The sequence below is a fragment of the Drosophila arizonae genome, chromosome 5 (genome assembly GCF_054131065.1).
Source record: "Drosophila arizonae isolate 15081-1271.41 chromosome 5, UAZ_ARI_1.0, whole genome shotgun sequence".
Classification (NCBI taxonomy): Eukaryota; Metazoa; Arthropoda; class Insecta; order Diptera; family Drosophilidae; genus Drosophila; species Drosophila arizonae.
Window position 1 is genome coordinate 23,783,682 of NC_142925.1, and position 18,740 is coordinate 23,802,421.

General features: G+C 36.0%; 2 protein-coding genes across 9 annotated transcripts in view; both read right to left on the bottom strand.

Moving 5' to 3' along the window:
- Positions 1-14,133, bottom strand: part of Prosap (SH3 and multiple ankyrin repeat domains prosap) — a 79,642-nt gene extending 65,509 nt beyond the window's left edge. For all 8 annotated transcript variants that reach the window (XM_089470517.1, XM_089470513.1, XM_089470515.1 and 5 more), the window contains exon 1: positions 13,028-14,133. The gene's annotated coding sequence lies outside the window, so the exon portion shown is untranslated. The remainder of the gene's footprint in view (positions 1-13,027) is intronic.
- Positions 14,134-14,328: 195 nt separating this feature from the next.
- On the bottom strand, positions 14,329-15,880 carry LOC108617613 (uncharacterized). The gene is made up of 2 exons (XM_018013451.2): positions 15,170-15,880; positions 14,329-15,073 (listed from the first exon to the last, which is right to left on the bottom strand). Exon 1 carries the CDS (start codon positions 15,775-15,777, stop codon positions 15,211-15,213), a length of 567 nt encoding a protein of 188 aa, XP_017868940.1. The 5' UTR covers positions 15,778-15,880; the 3' UTR covers positions 14,329-15,073; positions 15,170-15,210.
- Positions 15,881-18,740: the final 2,860 nt, after the last annotated feature.

Below are 18,740 nucleotides of genomic sequence, written 5' to 3' on the forward strand. Positions count from 1 at the left end.
ATACACCATTAAGCAAAAGGTGTTGTCATAAAACGTTGTGCTAACGGTATTTGAACATGTAAGTGAGGCGCTAAGCGTCAAACGGTTCTTCTAATGGGCCACAAGAACACATTACACACATTACGTGTAAAGATGAAGCAGTCAAAAATTGATTTCAAACAGAATGTTGGCCCCTACGGCGGACGTCAGATTCATGCCAAAAAAAAAAAAAAAAAGAAACGAAAAACAGACGTGGAAAACCGGTTACCGACCTTTAGGAAAGTTTTTTTTTTTTTTTTTTTTTGTTAAGTCCAACACGAGTGGATTTTTTATATTTTTTGTCTGATTACTTTTACGCGTTAATTGTTTTGATTAAAGATTCGTGGTGAACGCAATTTGAGCATTGAACTTGTTTTTATTTTTCTGCCGAGGGCAGCCCTGCCGAAAGCTGAATGTCTGGTAAGCCGTATTGTGTACCATGAAACAGATGTATAGTTGATTTATATCATCAATCGAATGTTTTAGCATATATTAGACAACGGTTAAACAACTCTGCCAGTTGCATGAGAAGCCAATACCACCGATCTACGCATGCAGTTGGGTTCGCTTTCATCTTGCGTTCGTAACTTATGTCATCCACCAAATGTCGTATAACATGGGAATCTAATTAAACAACTCTGCTAAAAGGTTGTATTGGATATATCTGTTATAGATATAATGAAGCAAATGTCACATAGCTCATCAATCAACCTAATGGCAACCCTGGCCAAATTGCTATAGTATATCTACATACTACGCAATAGAATTGATCAATCAAAGTTTCGAAATTTAACCAAACTTCCATCTGTTTTACATAATTGTTAGCTCTAATCACACATCCCATTATTCTTAATATTGTTATTATTATTTTAATGTTGGCAGCCCTGTTTTAGACCATACTCAACTTTATTTTGGTCCTACTTATGCCATCAATCAAATGTGCCACCGTTTGTCAATCAATATGTACGAAATCTCAAAACACACAATTATTAAATAATTACTTATCGGACATTAATTGTCGACATTTTTATTATTTTGTGGCCACAGCGGCAATATCAACAACAGCAACAGCTCAAAGTTTTATGGGGGAATGCACAAAAATGGATGTACGAAAATTTGTGCAACGCCTACGAGCTGCCAATAGCGAAATCAATAAAAGGCCAAGCCAACTCGCGTTTATGGCCAAACAAAATTAAGCTGAAGTTTCTAGATATAGGGGGATTACACAGAGAGAAAAATCAATGTATTTGATGTGCCAACCCTTTTACATTACAAATTGGCAGCACTGTCTTCTCCCAGTGCAGTTGTGCAGTTACATTTATTTATTTTGCCCGTGGTTTTTGTTTTGTTTGTGATTTTGGCTCGTGTTTCGTTTTATTTTTGCATTTGTCAACTGAAATAAAGTGCACAGCTTTTCTTTTTCATTTCTCTTTGTTTTTGTAATCTTCGCATTTAGTTTACGTTTGGACTTTACTGCTTGGCTTTTAATTTCGTTGAAAACGGTTTTGCCGACAGTTGTGAATCTGGGAAATTTAAGCTCTACTCGGCTCAACCGGCTCGGCGCCTTGTCAGAAAAATAATACACACATGCCAGTATAAACAAATATATATGTATACTTATGTGCTTGTATGGTTGTCGCCTAGACTCGTGTCTGTATTTCGATTTCATTCAAGGGGCATGCATCAAACGGCAGCCATTTTGAAATGCTGAGTGCCTCAAAGCGAGGCAACACAAAAAAAGTAAATATATACACACATACATATATGCATACATATATATATGCACAAATATGTACATACATATGTTGTATACAGGCGCAGCACACGTGCGAGGGCAGCTTAATCCGTATTCGTGCCTAGAATGCTGGCATGGATAATCATTGTCAACATTGCTGGAAAGTTTCATTACTGAATGTTCGATTCGTTTACATTAATAATAATGGCAGCTGTCAACGGGCACAGGTTTCACACTTGTTAATATGATTTACCTTTAAGTGGGAAATGTAAAATTTCATTCTGCGAAAAAGGGAATAAAACATATCCAATTTACATTAACAGAGTTCTCAATTCCATACTTTCCCACAAAAAATGTTCTCCATGGAACACTCGATGTGTTTTCAAACATTCGTTAGAATTTATAACTTAATACTGTAAACAACTTAAATAAGTCGATAATCAGCACCAAGTAATTTGATTTTGATTTCTCAAAAATTTAACACATAAATTTCATTGCTAGCCATTCGAAATTTGTGATAGTGATTCCAAATGATTCGTCTTTCATTACCCAAAGAACTGCCCTCATATCTATCTCTACCGAAATTCAAGCAAAAGGTTTCTCTGATGAGTACCTTTTATTGTGTGCCACGCCGCTAAGGCAAATATTTGAGGCCTGTTTCAACAACGGAGCGAACACCAATGATGATGATGATGATGGGAATGGTGATGATAATGAGTATGATGATAATGAGACAAGGCCAGCGTCAGCTTCTCTTTGGAATCCACTGTTTCATTCATTTGCGCTTTTGTTTGAAGATTTAGACGCACTTGTCGCTTGAGTGTGCGATTGTAGGAATTGGTAAATAACACACACACACACACACACACACACACACACACACACACATACATACATGTATACATATATATTTATTTATTTGTACATACATGCATACAGCCCATATAGATTTGCATTTGTGAACTCGTTCTTTAACAAAGTTCTTCTTTTCACAATTGTTTTATTGTTTTATTCGTTTATTTCAATCTGAAAGGTATCTAAATGCTAATCCAAGCGGATGTTTTGATAGATAAAAAGATATAGATACAAGTGCTCCTTGAAGGCCTTTCACGTAGTGCATAATCAGACAACTTGATGAAAGCCAAAGGCCTAAACAAGCAGCCTTGTTAGCAGGCCGAAAGCAAAATACCATCGCACTCACACAAGCACACACGCGAGCCCACACAGACACGTAACAACACACATAATTATGTGCGCGTAAATGCCTAAATGTGTATTTTTTCTGTGTTTGTAACTGCGTGTGTGCATCTGTATCTGATTACTTATGTATGTGGCCTGTTGTCTGTGTTGCCCGGGCTCAAATTGCCAGGGCCCATAAGCAGTCAGCGGCGTGATTTGCATTTTAATGCGAGTGTGTGTGTGTTTGTCTGTATCTGTGTTCGTCTCTGTGAGTGCCTATGTGCACAAATATGCCCCGTGGTTCTGTTTTAGCCTGCTCTATTCCCAGTCTCTCAGCGTCTTCGGCGCCTGTGGGGCACTGGTAACCATGCCCAATTGCCCAGCAGCAATTTTTCGTTGTACACGGGAAACACAGAAAAGAAACTGTAAGAATAATTCCATGTAACTTAAATTTTAACAACTTTTCCAACTCAATTGAACATTTGGAACCTGTTTCATGCTCAATCCGCTTTTCATTCTACTTGAATAGAAAAGTTGTAATGCGCTCAAATCTTCTTTTATCGACTATTTCTCAGTAGAACTTTTTGTTTTTTTGATTATTCTTAATCAAATCATTTTATATAGAATTTATTCGCTTCATTTTAAATTCCACTAGGATCGTGCTTAATATAATTTAAATATTTTTCTTTTCAATTTCAATTCACTATTAGAAACCAGTCAAAATTTCGCGCAGTGTATAGAGCACACTTGTGCTCGCAACATATTTTGTGACTTGCCTAATGCTATATGGAATTTGATTACAATGTAAGCCCCAACAATAATAATGACAACAACAACTGCAACAACAACAACGGCAACGGCAAAAACAATAATAAATGTGGTTTTCATAATTTGCCACAAAATGCTGAAAGCAAAAGCCAAAAACCAAACTCAGACTCGAAATTCCGAATCCAATTTGATCTCGATGAACAAAATTTTGTTAAATGAGCTGCAAAATAATTGCCAGCCGAAGGCATAGACTTGTTTAGAGTTTGACAAGCACTGCATGGGGCGGAGCGGCTTGGGGTGGGTGATGCAGGGCAACCCCCGCTGCCCCTCTCCCGATGTCTATTATTATCATGCAGCTGCGAATTACGCAATTTGCTATTTAATTTTGTGAAAATATTTGTGCTCCGGCGGCTCAGAAGTTTGCCTTTTAATTAAACTCCTGGCCATGCCCCTGTGCCTATCTCTGCCCCCGCCGCAGCCTCCTCTCCACTCACATTGATTGATTACAGTTAGTTGGGCCAACTGTTGCTCAACTGTTTGCATTTTATAACTAAGCCACGCCCCAGACTCTGTCACGCCCTTTTTCGCGCCCGTAGAACTCAACTCAACTCAGCAAGAGCTATTCCTTCCACCGGAGCCCGTTAATATTCTATTAACTTCTTTTTCCATCATGATGCGAAACGGGTTTTCTATTTTTATGCTGCGTTGCTATGCTGCTTGCTGCTTGCTGCTTGCTGTTGTTATTTTCTTTCTTTCATCTCCTATCGTCAATCTTGAGAATTGTTGCCAATGCGGAAGCTCCCTAGCACTTATTAAACTTCATTCCCTCGACTGCTCTGGCCCATTATCTCGGCCCATTCCATCAGCAGCCTCGTTTGCGGAGCTTGTGGCTCCTGATTGTTACATCGTTTGATTGATTGATTGACTGTCGCTCAGTTTGTCGCAAAAGCAGCGCAGCCTTAGTCTCGATGTTCTCGGTGCTTCCCCCTCATTTTCTTAAATGATTTTTAACTTTATAACATGGTATTACACTGTGAAAAATGCTTGTCAAATTGAATAACAGAAATACGAAGGCAGTCAAGCAAGAGAAATTAAATAAAATAATTTACGAATTGTATTACATATCATAAATAAACTTATTTTCTCTCTAAAATTCTAACAGCTTAAATCAAATCTCCCATTTTTTGCAGTGTTTTAGACTACATTCTTACCCAACGAATTTATTTATGGTCTTTTGTTGATGTGTGTTGTGGTCATGGTTACCTTACTCAATTTCTTGATCGCTCTCTGTGCCAATTCTTTTTTCTCCATTTTGTCACGCAGGCTTATAATAAATACATATATAAGCCAATTTATTTGTATTTTCTTATTTAATTTTTCGTGTTGTCGTTGCCTGTTCCATCAAATATTCATCATGGTTTGCTGGCTTCATTCTTGGAATTTTATTTTTGTTTATCTGGGACAACATTTTGCTAGCGTCATTTGTTTTAAGTGGGTTTTGTTGATCCGTTGATCCATCATCAATTTCGCAAGCGTCCTTCATAAATCTATTCATCTCGCATACCATGCCCGTACCCCCGCACACACTCGTACCTTCTCTTTCTCTCTCACAATCTAACTTCGTCTGGCTCACCATGTGACCACGCCCTAAGACAATATACAAATTCCAATGCATCGACGAGCGCTTCGCTTTCATTTTGGCCATTGATTTTGTTTTCAATTTCATTTAATTTCTTTGAGCTCTTCTTTCTTTATTTTTTTCTTTTAGCCATAAAAGTGATTTTTTTAACATTTAATTTTTATTCAGTGTCATTTGGTTGTATTTTTTTTTTTTTCTGTTTTACTTTCTAAACAAAATGCTTTTTGCCGGGAAAATTCATCAGCGAGTTTTATATAATTTATTATGTTTTCTGTTTCCCTTCTTTTTTGATTTAGCCACATTTCGTTGCCATTTTTCTTGAGTTGGCTTTCTTCTGTGCCTAATTCAAGCGCATTTGGTGTTCCACGGCGCTCAGCAATTAGCGTAATTTAGTTGCACTTAGCCAAACGGAAATGAAATTAAAAGTTTTTCCTTCTCGCTTTGAGGAGAGGGAAAAAACGTTGCAAGTGCTTTGAAAATATTATTACAATAGTTTTTGTTTTTCTTTTCTTTTTTCTTTTCTTTGTGGCTTGTGGTTGGATTTTCTTTCGGGCTGCGTCTGCTCTTTAGGAATTCTATTGCTCAAAAAAAGCCAATTAATTTATTAATTATTATTATTATTTCCCTATTCACTAAATTTTGCTGGCTAGCAGAAAACTTTGATTGAATCTTCCTCTCTCAAGCCATATGAAGTTGACCCTCGACTCACGACTAACTTGCCCGCTAAACTTTTGTAGTAAGCCCTGCTTAGCTCTGCTAAGCTTATTGGCCTGCCTAAGTTGGCTAACTTTGCGCTAACTTGGCTTAAAGGCATTACCATACCTCCCATTTCACATTGCTTAACGCATTGCGTGCCTTAGGTTCTAATAGGATGCGTCTCACACTCCGCAGGTAAGCGTCAGCGTCTCATCGACTGCAAAGTTTATTTCATTTACACTTGGAAAAAAAGTTTGTTTGAAATGGAAGAGTATGGCAAAACTTTCTTCTTCCTTGCATTGACATTTTTACTATTTTCTTTTTTATTATTTTGTTTTAGTATTTTCATGATTTAACAATTTTTTTTTTTTTATTTACAAAACTTTTCATTTGTCTTATCTTTCCATCATAGTTTTCTTCGAGTGTATTTAACAACGTTTTCCCTGGGACTGCGTGTCGTGCACTATTTAAATTCCCTTTTCGAGTTTTGGCAAATAAAAATGTTGATTTGCCCGCATTGAGGCTCATTTCTCCTGACTTTTAATGAGCTACATAAGCTTTAATGTTTGCTAACTAATGTTGCTATTGTTGTTGTTGTTGTTGTAATAACACCAACACCAATCGATTCGCTTATAATAACTGTGGCCAACAAGCATTTAGGTCACATTTAATAAAATCACACATTAATTTCGCTGCGAGGAGCTGGCATAACATCCTGGTATTCGTTTATTAAAATTCCTGGGAAAATCAATATATGAAACAAACAAAATAAACAAATATATTAAAAGCACAGAAAAAAGGCAACCTCATATTTCCATATGCATTTTTGCATAAAAACTATTCGATAAACGAAAACAAATAACAAATTTGCAACAGCACGAGTTATGCCACAACGCCCACGCTCGGGCACTTTGGTCAAGCGTATTTGTCTACAATTAAGTACAAGTGTTGATAGATTATTCGTATAAATATTATATAATATAATAAATATATACACATGTGCATCATTTCATGCAACAACAAAAATGAAAGCCTCGAATGAGATTAGAGTTTCCTTGAATTAACAAATCAAAAAGAAAACCGAGGCAGAGGAGGCTTATCGAGTTGAGTCATATATATTGTGGGGCCGATAGCCGGCCCACACTTCCATTTAAACAATCATAAAACTGTGTCACACGAGGCCTGAATCCAGTTATGTAAAGAACAGTATCTAAGCGAATTGTTCTGGTCGGGAGTGCTTTACTTCAGGTTACCCTGTAACCCTCGCGCTGAAATTATACTACAGCATAGTGCAACCCTACACTATTATGGAAAAAAGTTCCCATAGCATATAGCTTAGAATATAAATGTTTACTAAAATTCATAAGAATCACATACAAAGCAAAACAAGAAAGTCAGATACCCACAGAGAACAAATTAATAAATGAGATCCTTAGACAGAAGAGAGAGAGAGAGAATATAACGCAATTCAATAAAATTTTTAATTGAGGTGATGAGAATCGATGAGAAGGGCGATGTTAAGGGTTCTTAATATACAATAAAAGTTAAATATATTATTTATTGAAATCCGAGAAACAAATATAGACGTAATACAGAGAATAATATAATTTATTAAATCATAATCTCATTTAAAAAAAAAAGAAAAAGAAAAAACATTTTTATATCAGCACAAATTAGCAAAAATACCTATTTTACCAATTTCGAAAATGGCACAGGGTATAGGAACAGTTAATGGCCAACACAAGCGGCCCACAACAAAAGACAACATTAATTACGACATTCGTTTAATGGCCGTAAATGTAATGGCCGTTAATCTTGTTGACTTTAATATTAGATATGGGCGCATGAAAAGCTTTCATCTAACTTGCCTGCAATTGATTAAATTACAATTGCATACATACATATACATATGTACATATAAAGAGAATATATATTATGGATCTGGAACTCGGTTCGAAGCATCAACCGAAGGTCATTTCTTGTTTCTGCTTTTCTCCCACAACGCGAATGTGAGCTGTTGTTGAGATTTCTTTCTTGTCATCTCTTGCTCTCATTCATAATGCAAAAGTTCCATTCTGTGCATCATTTATGCGGTAAAAGCTTGCCACGCCCACACCCACACCCGTGCGCACACACACACACTTTCAGCGAGCTACGCATTTAAAAGCCGTGGCTGCTTCGCATATTATTATCCTTGTGCCAGATTGATTTTAAAAGCACGTAGTTGCAGTTGCCTTGGGTATATTTATAATACAGAATATGGTGGATGTAGCTGAATACCTGATTAATATTGAATTTATGAATTTATGTATCAGCTAATCTATTCTCATATTTCAAATGAGACAGGATATATCAAAGTCGTGCATACCTTGGCATATCAGTGGCTTTGCACAGCTTGTTTTTAGTTGTTGTTCGTTGTTTCCCTTATTGATTTTTCTTTTTGCGCACAGTAATAAAACAAAATAATAAAAAAAGAGGAAGCAAAAGGAAAACCAAAACAAAAGAAAATGTTTTTTAATTGCATTATGCAGGGCATTTCCCAACAAGTGGGAGGGGAACGGGCCAGAGGACGACTTAATTTCATTTGCTGCGCCGGGCAGGATGCATGTGGTATCTGACTGTGGACAAGGGCGCCAGGGGCGTGGTGGATATCTGTGTGCGGTTGTGGGGCTCGGCATTGTGGACTTAATAGTTCGAACTTTGCTTTACACTGATTTACACACACTGCCAGCGACAAAGAGAGAAAGAGAGAGAGAGAGAGAGATTGAGAGAGAGGGAGATGAGGTAGAGTGAGGAAGAGCGAGATAATGGAACCTGATGGCTTTTCACATTTCCGTTCATTTTCATTTATTTTGTTGCAGGCCTTTCCTGACTAAGTCTGCGTAATTTTGTGTGTGTGTATATACATATACATATGCGGGAAGTCGAAATTAGTTCAAGGATTTGCCAACTTTTTGGGATGTTCTATTTATATATTGTGTACATAATAATTACCTTTTAGAGCCCACACAATAGCAAATCCAGCTCAAAGCGTATCCCTATTTTGTTAGCATGAAAAACAGATGTAAAGTAGCTCAGCCACAGGCTCGCTAGAAGATATCCTCTAGTTAAATAGAATGTGGACCATGTAAAATTAGATTTATGCGGAATATACTAATAATAATGGGTGCTAAAAGATTCGAATTAGTCATTTTTACAATAAAGTCAGTAAAAATCTAAATGAAATATATTCTTAGCCATTGATATCAGACTAAAACTTTGTATACCGCAGTCTACCCTGCACAGCTATAATGCTGTAACAGTTTATCTGTATAGCATTCTTTACAAATACCTGAAACGCCATGCTGTTCACATCTGTTTTCGCTGCATTATTTCACTGAGCACCGAGCCAATAACCACATATTATATACATACATACATATGTATGTAAATAAAGCTTTCATTATATAAAATTCCATGTGAATTATAGGACAAAGCAGATCAAACTCGCTTCTTCACTAAATACCCTTGAACGCCTTGCTGTTTTTATCTTTTCTTTAACACTCATTGTTCCACTTCCAGTTACAGTTCATAAATCAGCTTGTCCTTCGGCATGGGCATCATCAATTTGGTAAGCCAGGTAGACCAAGACAAGGCCAACTCCCCCATCGGCTAAGCTACAGCGAAATAAATCGTTGATGTGGCACGTGGCGCATTTGGTTATCGCAGCTATCGCCGTGCGCCGACTGCCAACAGCCACTGTCTGACCGAGAACTATTAGCAAATGTACGGCCAATAAACTAAATGCTCAGCATCTGACAGTTCAATTAACTTCCCTGACTTCCCAGATGCAAAACTATATAAAGGATTCTTCCAGAAGCGCACATAAAAATGCTAATCATCTGCTCATTAAATGCGCATCAAGCCACGCAATGCTGGTTTCCAGGCTCCTGTTAATGACAGCACACCAGCCGAAAGGTCCACGCCCACGCCCACTAGCGACACCCCAGCTGCGACAGTTGGCCCGGGCCAAGCTGCTGCTGCTACAGCTGTTGCCTGAAAGTTGAGCAAAAATTTGGCAAAAGAAAAAAGAAAACAAAAACGGAGCATGAGCAGGAGAAGGCAGGGCAAAGCAGGCGGAAGGACAACTGAGGGACGTTCTCGGTAGCTGTTGTCCCTGTGCAGACATCTTAACTGTCTGTGAAACGGGCTCAGCTAGCAAAATATGTATATAGATACATAACTGAAAGGCGCCTGCTGTCAAATCATCTGTTTAAATCGATTTTCCTTTTCCTTGTGCGTGTGTGTGTATATGTGTATGTGTGTTTGGGTGTGCCTTAATGTGCGTTCTCTTCCCTTTTTTTCGTTCAACGAGAAAGTGGAAGCTGCGACCCAACAAAACTTTTCACTGCAAAACTTTTGTTTGGCTGATAAATGCAGCTTGCTTAAAAAAAAAAACAAGAAAATAAAGAAGCCCAAGTATGATTAGCCATAGAAAATATAAAAATGCAGAAAACCAGAAAAGAAAAGCCGCACAAGAAAAGACAAAAAAAATAAGTTCAGTCGTAAAAAATCGAGCTTAAGCTTGAACAAGATGAGCAAAAAGAAAATTATTCATCAAATGGCAAGGATAAGAAATAAAAGGAGAAGAGGATGAAAAAAAAATTAAATGAATATATAAATCTTGATCTGCTATCTGAGCTATTCCCAGGTCAAGCATTAGCACTAATTGAAGTTTACAAAGGAAATAAGAAAAGGAGAATTCTAAGCCTATGTCAGAATAGGGAAACGGATTATAAGAAACGTCTTAGCTTAAATGATTTGGAGTAACGTTGATTTTCAGTCCCTTAACTAATTAAACAAACAATCAAGTAATAAATCTGCCTATATAAGCTTGTTAATATCTATGCAGAACTAAACTCAAAGTAATATTTAATATATATATATATATATATATATATATATATATATATATATATATATATATATATATATATATATATATATATATTATTTTAAGCAGCGCTCAAGCAAGCGATTTATCCAGCCAATCGATATGAAAATTATAATCAATTTAGGATCTTAACATTAATTACTTAAAATGTAGTATTCAAAAATGTATTTATTATAATTCATCTATTATTAGGATTTTAGCTGCATCATGAATTATTTTTCTCTATTTTAATTTATTTTACTAAATTTATTATTATTATTTTATTTTCTGAATGAATTTCGAAGTTAAACTTTAAAAAATATATATATATATATATATATCCAATACCAATTATTATATAATTTATAAAGTATAAAATTTTGTATATTATATAAAAACAATATATTTAATTTTTTACTATAAGAATTACAGCTCATATTTTTAAATTTTTCATTTTATATTTCTTTTAGTTTAATTTTACATTAGTATTATCTATTGTATTTGAATTATTGGTTTCTAATTTTTTGTTGCTTTAATTTATTTAAATTTATTAGAAGCCTAGGCTTGTTGCTAATCATTCTATATATGGTAACCGTTAAACTGACACGATGCCTCAAATCCAAAATTAAATCAAGCTTTTTCAACAGCTTTGCGACGTCAAGCTTAATTGACCCTAAAATAAAACAGCGCCGCCAATTGCCTAAAAGCTCAAAATTTAGAAGAAGAAGAAACAGAAGAAAAAACTGAACACCTAAACAAATCGCAGATCCAATCGTAGATCTGCAGCCGCCTACGGCCGACAATTTTCGCTCATTAAATAAATCAAAATGTGTTGACCATAAAAGTCAATTTTTGTTTGGGTTTTGCTTGTGTTTTTTGTTATTGTACCTGCAATTTAAATAATCAATTTATGCAAATGTGGAGAAATGATCAGAAATTATAGTTGGCCAAAACAAAACGAAAAACAAAACAAATCTAAAAATAATGTCAATTTGTGGGCCGACAAAAAATACGAGTGACTCAAGAGGGGCTGACAAGAGCTTTACATATGGACGCGAGTTTCAGATTTAGTTTAGATTGCAATATCCAAAATATTTGAAGTATTCTCCAATTATGGGATGAGGGAAACGAGGAGAAATTTATACAGCTAAAATTAATTTTTTAGTTTACTTAACTAGAGCTAAAGAAATCTTACCAGACAACAATATAACTTTTATAACTGTACACGGGCCAATTGTGCATACGTATGAACCGTGTTTATTCACTGATTTGATCTGAGCTGATCTGATCAAAGATGATCTGCGCTTTGAGCAGTACGTGTCATATGAAAAGACAGTAATTAAAATTCCCGGGCGAGGCTGCAACGAGCATTACGTGACCTGGGCACATGCTAAAAAATTGTAGTTAATGCCTATCTGATAAAAAGCTGAAAATAATAACAACTCTTATTAAAATCCAAATACGACGAAAACACGCAAAATTTTCAATATTGTAGTTATGCAAGCGAAACAGCGGGGGAGAAGCATGTATTACTGTAAAACAAAATGCGAAAGATGGGCCCAGCTCGTGCCATAACAAAGACCAAAAGCTACAGTGAAGACTATGAAAAAGAACTGAGCTTTAAAGCATATTATTGTTGCATAATTTAATTATTTTTTATTGTTTTTGTAGTTTTGCTATGTAAAACCCTCTATTATTATTTTGATAGCCTAAACACTGAACTGTTCTCTTCAAACAGACCTGACTGTACTACTAATATGAGTTACTTTTATTTGCCGCTATCAATTTAAATGCTGATAGGGAACAGTTTCTATTTCTCGACTGGCTGCTCTCGCAATAATATAATTTTTTTATATTTTATAATCACATACGAAGGTCGCAGCTGAAGAGCAATAAAAATGGTTGTTGCTGCTGCGATAAGGCTAAATATGAATGATCACCAATATGAGAATGAGTAGACATTAACATTCATGTTAAACTCTCATACAGACAAATATGTATATTCATTTTACATTGTTTTTATTTTTTGAAAGTCTTATACGATTTGTGCATTTAACATAGGCGTAGCTGGAATACTGACCTTTTACTTAGTTGTTGTCTGTGCAGCTGATGTTGTTGTAGTTGTTGTTGTATTGCACAGCTTGTTTACTTTTTGCTTTGAGTTGCTCTTCATTCGTCGTTGTTGTTATTGTTTTTATCGGCATTCGGTAGATTTTTCGTCAAGTTTTCGTTCTCGTTCTCGCATAGTAGGGTTTTGGTATTTTTGGCCTAAAAGGACGAAACTTTGTGCGCTCTCTCACTCGCTCTCTCTCTCTCTCCTTCTCTCTGTGTTTGTAGCCCGCGCACACTCAGCAAATTGATTTTCACTTTTGGCCAAAGACTGTCAAAAAATAACACACAAACACATACAGTCGCAACACAGGAATTTTCACTTGTGCCACTTTTTTTCGCTGTTTTGTTTTGCTGTTGTAGTTTTTGTTGCATGCGTTGTTTTAGTTGTTGCTGTTATTGAACAGGTTTGCATTGGCTATACAAATTCTTCACCTGGGCCAAAAAAAAAATCAAAGTAACAGCAGCGAAGCCGGCAGCGGCTGCGGTAGCGGCAACAACAAATTCCAACTGCCTTTTCCTGCTGCCTTTTCTTTGCACAAATACAGGCACACAGAAACGGACACACACGCACACTCACTAACACAAACAAATACGCAGAAAGCAACAAAAATTCTTTCGCTGCCTTTGGTTTTGCCTTCCTTTACTTTGCTTTTGCCTTTGCTTTTGAGTTTTTGATGTTGTTGTTGTTGTGCTACTGCTGATGCTGCTGCAGAGGCGAACCGGTTTTGTTTTTGCACTTCACTTTGTATTTGTTGGCTTTGCCTGATGGTGCTGTTGCGCTGCAGCCTGCAGTTGACAACCATTCAGATATTGATTAAACTTAATTAAAATTTAATTTTTATTGCAAAAAAATCCGCTACAGTTGCACTCGGCGGTTTTTTCTCTTTGATTCCCATGCGTATGCACCGTTATTCCGTTTTCGATTTGTTTCTCCTTTGCACACCTACACGAAATCACTTCATTTTCTATTGCTGTTTCACTCGCACTCGATATTTAGCCGCTCACATCGCCGCGACGCGCTAACACCAACCATTCTAAATCGAAGTCGTATGCAGACTAAACGCTGCTCTTATACCTGCAATGTAAAGTACCGCTGCTAAACTCAAAATGGTTGTGCCGCGTTAACAGAAAACTTCTCTCATACTACTGACTCGCCACTCTCGACGTACTTTACAGTGGCAGAGCGTACATTAAATAACATTTCTGCTAACCTGCTAATTTTTTTTTTTTAATTCCTCAATAGTTTATTAAATGCAAACAATTTGAAAATATATTAAAATATATTGTTTATTGTGAAACTTACTCGCATTCTATTTACAAAGGCACATTCATTTAGTACCCAATAAATATATCAAAGATACATAAATTGTATTTCAATTAATTTACAAATAAATTAAGTTTTCTTCATTTGGTAACAAAAATGTATGAATTTTACTTTTGATTTATTCGGCAACAGTCCATATAAAAGTTAGTTATCGCTTCCGAAACATGAAGTTTTTCCACTTTGCAAATGGGCTCTAAAATTGATTTCGTTTAGTTCATACTTGCTAATAAATTATATATACTTATTTACTATTATTGACATATTTTCTATTGCTGACAACAATTATGTCCACTGTTTTCGATCGTTGGAAGATGTGTACTCTCTATCCCCTACAGATTAGTAAAATACATGGCTTCTGTTCCGGTTTCAATTCTACATGAGATTTTCTTTGAAGAAATGGTCAATGCAGAGTGGGATCCATATATTGCACTGATCCTTGTTTTCCATTCTCTGTATTTTTGCTATTCACCTGCTCATTCCACGCGTCTTTGCTGACTTTTTTTCAATCAAGAATTGAATCGTTCGATCGCGCTAATATTAATTTCATTCGATTGAATTTTACTTGCTCCGCTGTTGTGTTTCATTTGAAGACTGAACATATCATTGTCCTGTATTGTGTTTCCTTTTTCCAACTAAATGCAGCTGCACCTGATTATGAATACCTCCAATTCCGGTTGCCAGAATATAGATCTAAAATTATTATCAGATCAGAAGTGTATTGAAAGATAAGAGTTTTTACTATATTTATATATATCTATCTCTCTCTGTCTTTGCATGATATCTCACATGTGAAGATCGCTCGGTGGCTTGCGCTTTGTGTAGTGATGTTACAGGTTCTGTTTGACCACCTCTGCGGGCAAGAGTTCCACAGGAATCAGGCGAAAGGCTTCCCCCTCCAACGAGACATTGCAATACATTTCGCCTGGTCTGGGCTTCGCTTGCGGGCTCAATGGCGTCACCAATTGCAGCACCGTAACTGGTCCCACAATCAATTGCTCCTTCCCCTGCTGCTGATTACTCTCCACGAGCTTCTCCTTCGTTGCTTTCAGCTGTTCCGTTGGTCGCTTTTGCTCCATTGACTCTTCCACTGACTCTTGCCTTGGGTTTGACCCTTCATCTGGCTTTTCAAAGTCCTCGTAGGCAAGAACTTTAATAGTGTGTTTGTTTATATCCTCCGTCGGATGCTTTTTGCTCATATGGCGCTTCAGATGGGCACGCGTGGCTGCCGCGTAGGCACAACAAGGGCAAAGAAATCTCTTGGAGCGCCAGTGCTCCTTGCCGTGGGTCTTTTCGTGGCGCTGCAGATTGTAGAGCCGTTTACTCGAATACGAGCATTTGGGCACAGTGCAGCGAAATACAATGGAAAACTTTTTGTTTTTAATAACATCCATCATTCAATTATAATTGAAATGCGTAAATTTAGGTAAATTTAACTTTTATTATGATGCGCAGGCGATAGATAGTCATCCGATAACTGGTGGCGGCCAACCGATAAATTACTCACACAGCATTGTTACATCTGATATTTATACCATAAAATATCTCATATATAAATTAATGTTAAATTTAAAAACATATTTATATTAAATTTACTTTAATTTTTTTTATATATAATTTAATTTATCATATATCTAAAAATAAATGCAATAGAAACTTTTAATTATAAAATACTGCAAAAATACCAAACGTACTTTTGAATTGAATTTTACAGTCTGTTAGGTATACGTAATGTTATTTGCGCAGTTTAACTCTTCACTGTTAATTTGTATCTGCTATGCTAAGACTGACTCTCTTAAGCTGCCGAATGCCAGCCGTTTACTTTAAGTTATACTATTTTAACTGAGTAGCTGTTACCATTTATGTTATTACAATGCTGTCACTGTTATTAGCTCTTATATGCTGTTATTGATAAAAACTCAGAGCATCTGTTACATTGTTAACAGTCTGTCAAAATAAATAACTGTTTTGGCTGCCTTCGCTGCGCTTTGATTGGCCACTTTTTCATCGAGCGGAAATAACATCGAAGTGGTCACAGTCCCATCCAACACCCACCACAAGTTCTGGGTCACTTGGGCACTTTTTGCCTTTACCTTTAAGGTTTTGCCCTGCAACAGCTGTTGCTCGGGTGAGGCGGCTGACTTCGTTTGCCTTCGCCTTTTATTGTTGGGTGACAAAAAGAAAGCATTAAAAACATTTGTTGCCGGACATTAGCCGCTTTGTTGTAACGGTTAAACTATTCTATTTCTTGGGGCGTCTTTTGTAATTGTGAAGTTAGAATAAATAGGTCTTTACTTGTTCCTTGTAATTCTTAGCATTTGCGAGCTCTCAATGAGTAGATGTCTTTAAAAAATAAATATAAATTTAAAATATTAAAAATAAAACATCCTTGTATGTACATATGTACACAAATTGGAATTTAAAGTTGTAATATTTTTTAAAATTTGTTGTTGGTTAATTTTTTTTTTTTTTTTTTTTTTTTTTTTTTGTAATTGTATTTTTGTTTTGTATATTTTTTTGACATGTAAATATAAGAAAGTATTTTATATAATCATTTCAATTCATATATGCACTTTTTATATGTAACGAGAATACAACAAAATGGAATTTTATTTTTTTATTTTATTTTTTTATTAATAATTTTTAATGTAGATTAAGTTGCCACTAAAAGTATCAGTAAGCTAGTTACTGAAAAATAAACTAAATTTACTGTTAAGTTTTAATTAATTTTATGAAATAGCAATAAATTTTGATCTTATACTCTTACTTTTATTTATAATTATATATTATATATATTTTTTATATATTTTTAGTTTAGTTTATGCATATTTCAACAAACATACACGATTCCATAAATTAGTCTATCAAACAAAATAAAGAAACATGGGAACGAAATGGATATATATATACATACATGTATGTATGTATGTATATATTGTAAATGTATGTATATATTGTAAATCTAAAGCTTTTAAGCGTTTTCAATAAATTATTATCATTATTATTATTATTATTATTTTTTTTTTTTTGCTTTCTGCTCTCTCTATATAACTGAATTTTAGGCAAATCTCATTTTTTCTGCATTTATGTAAATCATTTTTCGTTTCGGGCAGGAAATGAAAATGTTGCAATAAACGTGAGCCACGGCCTGAACCCAAAGGTCAAACGCAAGCGGGACGAACTGGAACTGAGTTGGCCAAGTGGCCAAGTGGCGAAGGTACCAGCAGGTAGCTCCTCCAGTGTGAAATGTAGCATGCAATGAGTTTCATTAGCCCCCACTGTAGCCACTTATCATCCACCCCTCTTTGCTCTCCTGCCAACCATCCCCTACGATACGGCCTCCCCCTTCCCTCTCTCCAACACACTGCAAATTTTGCACACATGAATGTGCCACGCAAAAGCTTTCAAATTTCACGCCCTATTAGATAGCTCAGCATGTGGGATGGGGGTGGAGAGGTTGAGGTGGTTACGCCCAGCCACCCAACTTCATTGACCAGGCAATTATCAGTGCTCGCTCCTGATTAGAGGCCAAAGGCTCTCAAATGCAGAATTCGAATTTCGTAGCTCGGCTGCAGCGAAGTCGGTTTTGCGGCCACTTCCGTTTCCGCTTGCCCAAATCGCTGCTGACAAAGGCGAAATTTATAATGCGGACTAAAGCTCAAATGTCATGTGAATAGCAGCGTGAGCGCTGCGCTAGATAACAAAAGACAGGCCAGTTATTTAACGGCAATATGTAGATAACTGTAGTCGAGAAAGTCCTTAATAACATTAATTATTTTTTATTATTAATCAGAATATTTTGCAGACTAACCTCATGATAAATGATATTCATATTATAAGATAGAATTATATTTGTTTTGCAAAAAATTATTTTGTGGATTTTAAATTATTTAAGCTGCTGCTTTAACCATTATATTTTATCTTATATATAAAAGCAATAAACGAATAATAACAATAAACGATTAATAATGTGTATTACATAAGAATAGACTTTATTTTAGCTATCAGAGGTTTTCAGATTCCATTTTAAATATGTTTCAAACACTGCAATTTGTATCATATCCGCTAAACGAAACTTAATTTATAATTTGTTTAGTATTCGACAGCAACAACAACAAAATGTTAGCGAATGGGTCAAAAGGCGCCGCCGACTCGTGTTTGGAGGCTGTACAAGAAGTTGTTGTTGTTGTTGTTGTTGTTGTTGCTAATCTGGTTGTTAAACAAGTAAACAAAATGTGACCAAGTGCCCAAAGCGGCCATAAAGTAAACGTCTCAGCGTCCAGACGATCAGCTGAAAGGAGTTGAGCAAGAGAGAGAAAGAGAGAGAGAGCAGTAGTGTGAAGAGAGGGAGGGAGAAGCG

Excerpts from the sequence above, each read along its gene's own strand:
- LOC108617613 (XM_018013451.2), bottom strand. The coding sequence starts at position 15,777 with ATGATGGATGTTATTAAAAACAAAAAGTTTTCCATTGTATTTCGCTGC.